Here is a 10,540-nt window from a genome sequence, read left to right as displayed (position 1 = left end):
GAGGAGAAAGGTGGAGAGGAGGCGGAGGCGGCGGAAAAACTGCTCTATGTCCAAACGTGACCGGTATTCGTTGATGTGTGGGTGGAGGGGGACAAAACCCAGGATTGAATACAATATATTCCTGGCTACAGGAAAAGTAGAGAGGCAAAGAAGAGGAATGGTGCCTGTTTTGATTAATGAGGACATTATTATGCTGGAAAGAGAAGATGTATCAAAAGCTTAAGGGCAGAATCTCTTTGGTTAAAACTGGAACAATCACTGTACCATTATACAGCTGAATATGTTTCATTGGCCACAATTCAGTAGGAAGGCTATATCAGACAAGCAAGTCTGGAAAGAAAGTGCAAGATTATAGTGTAGTCATATTGGAGAACTTAACCTATTATAGATGGGTGGTAACAGTAAACTTAGCTGGACATTGGCTGGTTTGTAACGCAGAGTGACACCAACAGCATGGGTTCAATTCCCACACTGGCTGGCTTACCATGAAGGGCTCTCTTTCTCAACCTCGCCCCTCAGCCAGGCACTTCAGGTTAAAGTACCACCAATTCTCTCCCTAATGAGAGAGCAGCCAGGTCTGGTAAGACTATGGTGATTTTATCATTAATAGTAAAGTGACAGAGGAGGGGAAGAATCTCTGATGAATTTTATAAGTTAATACATTTCTGGCTTAACAAGAAAGAAGGAAATGCTGCAATTGGTTCTGGTAAAGGAGTCAAATCAAAAGCATCAACTTTCAGAAGAGAATTATTTAGAGGAACAGTGATCATACTACATTACGTTCTGGCTGGCCATGGACATATAATAGACAATCCAGATTAGGCATAATTAATGGAAGATGGATCATCATTCATGGGATATGAATCAAGTAAATTGGATTGAAAGGCAAAACCTAATGGAACCAATGGCACCTTTAAAGTGGATTTACTTCAGGTATAGTCAAGCACTTTCCCAAGTCAGGAAAGGTAGCATCAATGCTGTGCTGGGGTCACGTATGGATTGTGTAGCCACGTCAGTGATATATTTGGGTTTCATTTTGGCAGTGTAGATTTAGTTGGTGTTCAATCAAAGTTTGGCTTCATCAGTCTCGGTGAGATTGAGTTGTATGTCCTGCATATTGTCAGTGAATGAAAGTTATAGGGTGATAGGGTGGCACGGTAACACAGTGGTTAGTACTGCTGCCTCACAGTGCAGGACCCTGGGTTTGATTCCAGCCTTGGGTGACTGTCTGTGTGGAGTTTGCAAGTTCTGTGTGAGTTTCCACCAGGTGCTCTCATTTCTTCCTGCAGTCCAAAGATGTGCAGTTAAGATGAACTGGTCATTCTAAATTGTCCATGGTGTCCAAGAATGCGCAGTATAGATAGATTAGCCATGGTAAATGTGGGATTACAAGGATGTTGTGGAGATTAGTCTGCGCAGGATGGTCTTTGGAGGGTAGGTGCAGACTTGATGGGGTGAATGGCCTCTACCTGCACTGTAGGGATTCTATGATTCTATATGGTTTATAGTGTCTCTGGGTTGAATTTTGATAGAATAGATTTTATCAGTGTTGCGCCTTAGTTAATGTTGACAGTGTAATTGAGATCAGTGTTGTGTTAACTTTGAGGACATATCTTGTGGATGCTGCGCTCTTCTGGTATTTATCAATCTGTTTCCATCTTATTTCTGTCAGTTTGTGACTTGTTTCCTTCTCTGTCTTGTTCTGTGTGTTGTTCTCTTCCCTTCTCTGTGTATCCCCTTCCCTCTTGATCTCTCTTTCTCTTCGTCTCTTGTTTTTGAATCTACTGTCATCTCTCTCTCTCTCTCTCTCACTGTTTCCCTCTGTTTTTTATAGTCCCTCTGTGATACCTGTTTCTGTCTGTCTGGATATTCATGTTTACCTGTTCTCTGCAATCAAATGCAGTTTCCTCGCTGGAAAACTTGCTGACTTGGAACTAATGCTGGTCAGATTTGTTTCCAATTTCAAGGAACCAGGTCGTGTGTGAATAGTACTTACATTCATGTCTCTTGCCCCAGTGTGTATCTCCCAGGCATTGACAACCCAAATTGATATTTAAGATATTACAGTTTCCATTCCAAATTTTCCCCTTCAACAGTGAAACTGGTCACTTCAGTGTTAAATGTTGTTAATTTGTGGTTTCATTGATGGGAATTCCATGGCTGAATTTTAAAGGTTTTCCCCAATTGTCCTATGCTCACTTAAACAACAGATTATGTCGTCCCCTGATAGCACTTGCCAGAGGGCTTTGTGCAACTGACTATCAGTAATATGAAGGATGATGTAAGATTCCTCCTCCTCCCCCTGTCCCAATGGGGTTTTACTCTCATTTAGTAATAGCAGCTCCCTCAGTGCATCACCAGGAAAGACTGGGAATGTGAATGAAACTACGACTGGATTTGGGTGCTGGATTGTGAGTGATTGACTACAGCAGCAACCCACATGGACAATGGAGCTCACACAGACCCGAATGATTTTCTATCCTATTCTCGCTGCTGTTGCTATCCCAGGTCAGTGCCTGTGTTTCTGCTCTTCCTGATCATGTAAGCTTATTGTATTTACCCATTTTCAGTGTGATACTTGTAGACCCAGCTCAAGGATTTTCCCATTGTGTTCCCTCAACTCCCTTACACTAATAGTGGCAATGGCAATCTCCAAGGTAAGGTTGCTGCCCAGTAATTTGTTTTTTGGGAATCTGGGATACAGATCAGTGACTGGCTCCAGACAAGCACTTTCTGATTGAGAGCTGCACTGATACTGACTGAGACACCGTGTACTCAGTATCTGCAAGTCACTGAGTTCTGGTGATATTGGTTCAGCACAGCCTGAATTGCCAAATTTTGCTCTGTCTGAATTACTGATATCCATAGATAGTAAGGAGCACTGTTATATTCACCCACTTCTCTCCTCAGTTAGCATGTTGCTGCTGGGCAGGATTGATATGACTGACTTCCCATCACTATGTATTTCTGTCTCTGTCACTCTGTTTCTCACTCTGGCTGTGACTCTCTATATTGGCATCTGTCTGACTTACTGTTTTTTCTTTTGCACTTCTCCTGACCAACCTCCATTCCCTTTCCAATTCTCTCTCTGTCACACTTTGTCTCTCTGCCTCTCTCTCTCAGTTTCCCCAGGTGCTGCACTATGTATCTGTCTATCTGTCTCAATGTCTGTCTGGCCATCAGTGTGTGCCTCTATCTATTTCACTGTCTGTCTATCATTCAATCTATCTGCTCTATAAATGCAACTATCTATACTTTCCTGCCTGTTAAACACAGGCCTAATTGAAAATTGATGGAAATGTGTTGAGGAGGTGACATAGCATGAGTGCTGAATAAGTCAAGAGAATGAAGACAAAGAGATGAGGATAATGTGTTTTTCAAGCTGGGAGGAAGAATTTAGTGATGTCCCTCACGCTCAATGTTCAAAATTACTGCCCCTCTTTCTGGGTATTCATGATTGGGGCTTGAACGCAGTGGAAACCTTTTGAAGATGGCACAATCTGCTAAGCAGAATGAAAGCAGACTTCAGAAGGATCCAGGAGCCAATTGCTGAGGGTGCTGGTGTAGTGCTAATGTCACTGGACTGAGGAACTTGAGCCTGTTACTGGTAATTAGGTTCAAATGCTAGAGCTTGAATTCTTTACAATCTAGAACCATTTCTCTTTAAAATAAAAACTGCTCAGGTAATTATTGTTTTAAAAAATATCCATCTGGTTCATGAATGGAAATCTGCCATCCTCATCTGGACTATATGTGACCCACAGCAATGTGGTTGGCTCTCAAATGGTCAAGCCAGCCATTCAGCTCAAAGCCTATTCAGGAGAGGTAACAGATGCAGGTTTTATCTATAATCTATGAAAGGATAGAGGAAGGTGTTTGCCTCAATTTTGTTTTCTATCCCAGAAGGTGGTGGTAAGTAAAGGTATCATGGTTATAGTTTTACCAGATTACTTGCCCATTAGAGAGAGAGAGGCATGGTTGGAAAGCAGAGTCCTTCATAATAACCTCAACCAGTGCAGGAATTGAACCCATGCTGTTGGTGTTATTTGGCTAATTTAGTTTATTTAATTGAGATAACCACCTGTTTGGACAGTCTTGGGTGCTGGGCCATCCACTGATAAACATGTTAAAACCTGAGCTAGCATGATTTCTACCTCTAATGTAGAGGTAAATTAGCAGTAAAGTAGGGGGTAGCACAGTGGACCAGTGGTTAGCACTGCTGCCTCACAGCGCCAGTGACCCGGGTTCGATTCCAGCCATGGACAACTCTGTGTGGAGGTTGCACTATCTGTGTGGAGTGTCCCCATGTCTGTGTGGGTTTCCTCCAGGTGGTCTGGTTTCCTCCCACAGTCCAAAGATGTGCAGGTTAGGTGGATTGGCCATACTGAAATTGTCCATAGTGTTCAGGGATGTGCAGGCTCAGTGGGTTAGCCATGGTAAATGTGAGGTTATGGGATACAGTAGGGTTCTGGGTGGGATGCTGTTTGGAAGGTTAGTGTGACCTCCTTCTGCATTGTAGGGACTTTATAATTCTATAATGGGGTGTGCAGAAAGTGCAATTGAGACAGATCTCTCCATCTTGAGAGTTACCTTAAATTCAATAATGCAGATTTAAACCCAAAATAGAGAGCTCAGAAATCCAATGCAGAATTCCTTGAACTGAAAGGAAAGATTGACCAGACTGGTACCATCCCAATGTATAAGTTGTTCCCATTGACTCCAGTTTTGCTAGGGCTCCTTAATGCTATGAATTTTTATAGATCATAGACAGAAGGAAGCCATTTGTCCCATCATGCCCATGTCAGTCAACAAAAATCTGACAACACTAAACTCATTTTCCAATTCTTGGCCCATTGTCCTGGAAGCTACGGCAATGCAAGTGAATGACTTAATACTGTTTAATGTATCAATATTTAAACATTCTTTTAGACGGTTCATTCCTGCTTTCCATCACCCTCTGTGAAAAAATAATGGTCAACTCCCCTCTTAGCCTTCTATTTTTTATCTTAATCTATGGCCCTGGTTATTGACCCGAATACCCATGGGAAAAGTGCTTTACAATCCACCCAATCTATTCCCTTCATAATCTTATATATCTCCATTAGGTCTCCTCTCAAACTTCTTTGCTCTAAGGAGAACCACTCCATAGCTCTGACCTCCAGCTCAGGCAACATACAGTCTTGATTTTAAGGGTGGTCACTCTCATCTCCCTCTGGAGTTTATCTTCTTTCTTCTTTTGGTTCAAATGTGTAATGAGGTCTGGAACTGAGCGAACCTAGCCAAACCAAACTGGGCATTGGTGGGAACATTATTGCAGAGTGAACTCTTGTTGATACCACTGTCAAAATAATTCTCCATGACTGTCCTGATGAATGAGAGCAATTTGAATTCGATTTGCCATTCCTTTTATGGGAACAACATAACTGCACAACTCTCCACTTTTTCGGTAGATGCTAATGATTTAGCTATAAGGAGCATCTTACCTCATTCTGGAGCAGAAGTCTCCAGTACTGTTATTGTGTGCCATACTCCTTGCTTTATTCCCTGTGCTCAATCATTTCTTAATATCATGTGCAGGGAATTGAGTTGACTGTAGACCGACAGCTTCCTGTTGCCTGCTCAGAGAGAGGTCAAGATGAATCTTCCACTCAGCATTTCTGGCTGAAGATGTTTGCAAAAGCTTCAGACTTCAATAGTATTGTCTCCTTGGGAAGTGAGGCTCCTTTTGACTAAACTGCCAGGTTGGGTAATCGATCTTGACTGAATGTTGTAAGAATGTTCTCTGTTCCAGTCAAAAAATCTTATCTAATTTTTGTTACCAGGCTGATGAATAATTCTGCTGATTTTGTTTCTGATTCCTCACAGTTAACCTGTTGGTGATTTTGATCCTATTGCGAAGAAGGTGTGGTCTCTCCCGATGTATCACCTGCTATCTGCTGGCTATGGCGTCAGCTGATCTAACCGTTATTCTCACTGATGTGATCCTGAAGCAGATTATTCCACTTTATTCAACAGATCCATTTACAGAAAAAATCACCTTGTGTGGTCTCGTTGACTGCCTCACTTATGCAGCCACAGACCTTTCTGTCTGGTTCACAGTGGCTTTTACCTTTGATCGATTTGTGGCCGTTTGTTGTGAGAAGCTGAAAACTAAATATTGCACCTGGAGAACTGCAGTGGTGATTATCGGAACAGTGACTGTCCTGAGCTGTCTGAAGAATATCCCTTGGTATTTTCGATATGATGCTGTTTATTTATTTTTCACACCTTTGTTTTGTATGGTTAAATTGAGCTATTACACCTCACCACTGTGGAAAACATTCAGTTTGTTTCACAATGTGACTACTCCACTGCTCCCATTCGTTCTAATTATGCTCCTCAATGCCCTAACGGTACGGAATATTTTGCTGGCAAGTAGAGCTCGCAGGAGGTTGCGGGGTCAGGGTGATACACAGAATCAGAAAGATCCAGAAATGGAGAACCGCAGGAAGTCTATCATCCTTCTCTTCAGTATCTCTGCCAGCTTCATACTGCTGTGGATGACACAAGCTGTGTACAACATCCACGAGCGAATTACATTAAACCACATCATTGATCGGCTTCTCAAAAACCGCCTTCCATATGTTATTGGTTACATCGGGCCAATGTTGCAGCTCCTCAGCTCCTGCAGCAACACCTGTATTTATGTGGTGACCCAGAGCAAATTCAGAGAGGAATTGAAGAATGTGCTCACTTACCCCTTTGCCTTGTTCTGCTGCTAGAGAAATAACAGCTGGAGCTGGTCACTCTTCTGCACTGGAATTGATTCCACTTCATGTTCCATTCACAAAAACCTCACCCCCTCTGGTAAGGCAAAACATTACTGGAACAATGATAATCATGTGCCAATTTACAAATTGTGCAATATTTGACTTGATGCCTGCACAACGCTGATTGATGCAAATTTCTTCACTTTCATCTTTATTCTCAAACAGCTGAAAAAAATGAAACTCAGAAGAATTATACAGAAAGAGACATTTAATCTTTATCTTTGTGTCACTATAAATGGGTCAGCTCTTGTTCTCTTGTTCTCCCAGCCAGCTATAATTTGGTCTTTGTGATGCTGCAATCATTTTACTTTTTGCTCTTCAGACTTTTATCAGTTTGTAGTTAAGACCATTATTTGTGCAGCACACTGTAGTAACAGCTGACTCTACTTCTGCCTGTAGTGACAACTGACACTGAGACTGTAAGCTATTTGTAGTGACAACAGACACTGTACAGCTGTCGAGAGTGACCGATGATATTGTACAACTGTGTGCAGTGAGGGATGACATTGTACAGCTGCCTATGGTGACAGATGATAATGTACTGCTCCTGTAGTGACAGATGACACTGTTCAGCTGCCTGTATTATTGATCTTCATTCTTCAACTGACAAACTTCACAGAATCAAGGAGTTGTACACCACAGAAGGAGACAGTTCAATGATCATGCTACTTCCAACTGAAAAATATCTCTCCAGTCCAATCTAGCAGTGAGGGCAGAAAGTGGTGTAGTGACAATCACAGGATTAGTAATCCAGCACTCCACATAATTTGCTTGGGGACACAGGGTTGAATCCTACCATGGTATATGGCGAAGTTTGAATTGAATGGAATATAGATGTAACCACTGTTGATTATCATCAAAGCTCATCTGGTTCAATAGTATCTTGTAGGGAAGAAAATGTGCCATTCTTACCTTTTCAGGCCTACATGTGACTCCAGCCTCTCAGCAACATGGTCAAATTTTAACTGCCCTCTGGGCAATTAGGGATGGGCAATAAATGCTGACCTAGCCAGTGACACCCACATCCCATGAACAAATGAAAGAACATTCTAGCTTGTGCCTGTCACCTTGTAGGCTACATACTGAAATGATTATGTCAGCACCTTTGAAACGTGCTGAAGGATTCTGCCTCAAGCACCTTTTCAGACATTGAGTTCCATAGTCCTCAAAATTATTTTGGTGTATGAACATTCTAACTCCTTCGTAATTCAACTACTTTCAACTTTATGTCTGTGACCCTTGATCATCCAACTCTGTGCTGAGAGAAAAACAGAGTTCCTGTCCACTCAACCTTGGTTCCACTTAGTTTTATAGACCTCCCTTTTCTGAAGAAGTTCTATCTATTTTAAACTTTCTTCATAGCTTTTTTTTCAATATTGGCAGTATCCTTTGAAATCTTCTCCTCATCCTGTGCAATATGGCCATGTTCTCTTTCCGTGCACAGACCAGAAATTAACACAGTGCTCTTGCTGAGTCATAACTCGGGTCTTTTCATAACTCAGGTATTTTCTGGTTCCAGTGTCGCCAACTCTCCTTACATTCTACACCACAGTTTCCCAAAGTTGGGGTTGGGAACCCGAGCAGCATTGTGAGCTGAAAATATGGGCTTGTGACAAGGTTCCAATGTCCAACACTCCCGCTTCAACCCTGTGCTGTCATTGTTTCTCTGCCAATCCTCCTGGCACACCCCACCCACCACTTCCTTATGCTGTTCACTGAGTGGTCGAAACAATTAAGAAGCTTCTGAATGCTGTCCCAGTGGGAAAAAGTGTCCTTTATTTATTCACGGGATGAGGGCGTCGCTGGCTGGACCAGCACTTATTGCCATCCCTAATTACCCAGAGAGCAGTTCAGAGTCAACCACATTGCTGTGGGTCTGGAGTCACATGTGGGCCAGACCAGGTAAGGATGGCAGTTTCCTTCCCCAAAGGACATTAGTGAACCAGATGGTTTTTTCTGACAATCAACAATGGATTCACAGTCACCATTAGATCCTTAATTCCAGATATTTATTGGGAAGCTCTATTCTACACATAGAGGGTAGGAGCAGGAATAGGCCATTCTGTCCTTCGAGCCTGTTCTGCCATTCAAAATGGCTGATCCACCTCAGTAGTTTTTCTCACTTTCTCCCCATAGCCGTTGATCCTGTTATCCCTAAAAACTATATTGAATTCCTTCTTGAAACCATTCAATATTTTGGCCTGAGCTACAGAGAATTCCACAGTCTCACCATTCTCTGGGTGAAGAAATTTCTCCCCCTCTCAGTCCTAATTGCCCCAAATCCTGAAACTTTGACTCCTGGTTTGGACTCATCAGTCATTGGAAACGTCAAAGTGAATATAGACTTTATAAATCCATAAATTCATTCTCTCGTCATACATCGGTCCCGCCATCCCAGGAATCGGTCTAATAAACAACCATTTCAAGCACCATCTGTCTCTTCACAATTCCCACTATCCTTTTGTTTAATGTGCATTCCCTTGCTATGTTTGCTTTCCTTAAATACATTTCCAGATTAAATTCTATTTTCCACTTCATTGTCCAACAGACTAGTCCTATAGCTTTTAATATTCACTGCCCAACACATGGCGATGTTTTGAGTCATTGGAAATGCTTGAATGATGCTCTTTTAATTCAAAGTCAATTTCTAAATGGGAACATTTTGGGTTCAGATCCCGCACCAAGATTTGAGCATAAAATCTAGACAGGTGTGCTACACTGCCAGAAGGATCATCTTCTGGATAAGCAACGATTCCCACCTGCCCCTTCAAGTGGATCTGAAAGATTCCATAGATCCATTTTGACAAAAAGTGGGAGAGATTTTTTCCTGATGTCCTAGCCAATATCCATCCCTCAAACAACATCAAAGAAAATGGTCTCCTGATCATTATCATGATGGTTTTTGTGGGAGTTTCCTGTCTGCAAATTGTCTGCCTCATTTCCTGCGTTCCAACACTTGTAACATCGCAGAAAGCATCCCAGTGGCTGTAAAATGTTTCAACATTTAGTGAAAATACAATTGCAAGTCTTTTTTTTTCCATTGGTATATGTCATGTAAATCAAGAGGCAAGGCATGGTGATCTGCACAGAAAGCAACCTCAAATACACAGTAACCCTATCTATTGTAGAATCCCTACAGTGCAGATATAGGCTGTTCAGTCCATTGAGTCTGCACCAATCCTCTGAAGAGCATTGCACCCAAACCCACCCTATCCCAATAATCTTAAATATCCCATGGCTAATCTGCCTAGCCTACACATCCCTAGACACTACAAGGCAATTCAGCAGGCCAATCCACCCAATCTGCACATCTTTGGACTGTGGGAGGAAACTGGAGCACCTGGAGGAAACCCATGCAGACACAGGGAGAACGTGCAATCTCTACACGGACAGTCACCCAAGGCTGGAATTAAACCCAGGTCCCTAGCGTTGTGAGGCAGCAGTGCTAACCACTGAGCCACCATGCAAGCCTATTGTTTGCTTCCTACCACTGAACCAGATCTGGGTGCAATTTCTCCATTAGATCCCACAATTTCTTACCTTCCTGACCAGTTTGTCAAGTAGGACCGTGTTGAAAAACTTGCCTAAATCTACATAAAGACTACAGTACACATCAGAGATAGTAGGAACTGCAGATGCTGGAGAATCCGAGACAACAAGGTGCAGAGCTGGATGAACACAGCAGGCTAAGCAGCATCATAGGAGCAGAAAGGCTGACGTTTCGGGCCTAG

General features: G+C 42.4%; 1 protein-coding gene across 1 annotated transcript; it reads left to right on the top strand.

Annotated features, from left to right (window-relative positions):
* The first annotated feature begins 2,447 nt into the window (after positions 1-2,447).
* On the top strand, positions 2,448-6,761 carry LOC125484946 (probable G-protein coupled receptor 139). The gene is made up of 2 exons (XM_048605588.1): positions 2,448-2,508; positions 5,866-6,761. Exons 1-2 carry the CDS (start codon positions 2,448-2,450, stop codon positions 6,759-6,761), a joined length of 957 nt encoding a protein of 318 aa, XP_048461545.1.
* Positions 6,762-10,540: the final 3,779 nt, after the last annotated feature.

The sequence above is a fragment of the Rhincodon typus genome, chromosome 15, assembly GCF_021869965.1.
Source record: "Rhincodon typus isolate 14 chromosome 15, sRhiTyp1.1, whole genome shotgun sequence".
Taxonomy (NCBI): Eukaryota; Metazoa; Chordata; class Chondrichthyes; order Orectolobiformes; family Rhincodontidae; genus Rhincodon; species Rhincodon typus.
The sequence above is the reverse complement of the archived record's forward strand: the minus strand, read 5'-3'. Positions and strand labels throughout refer to the sequence as shown.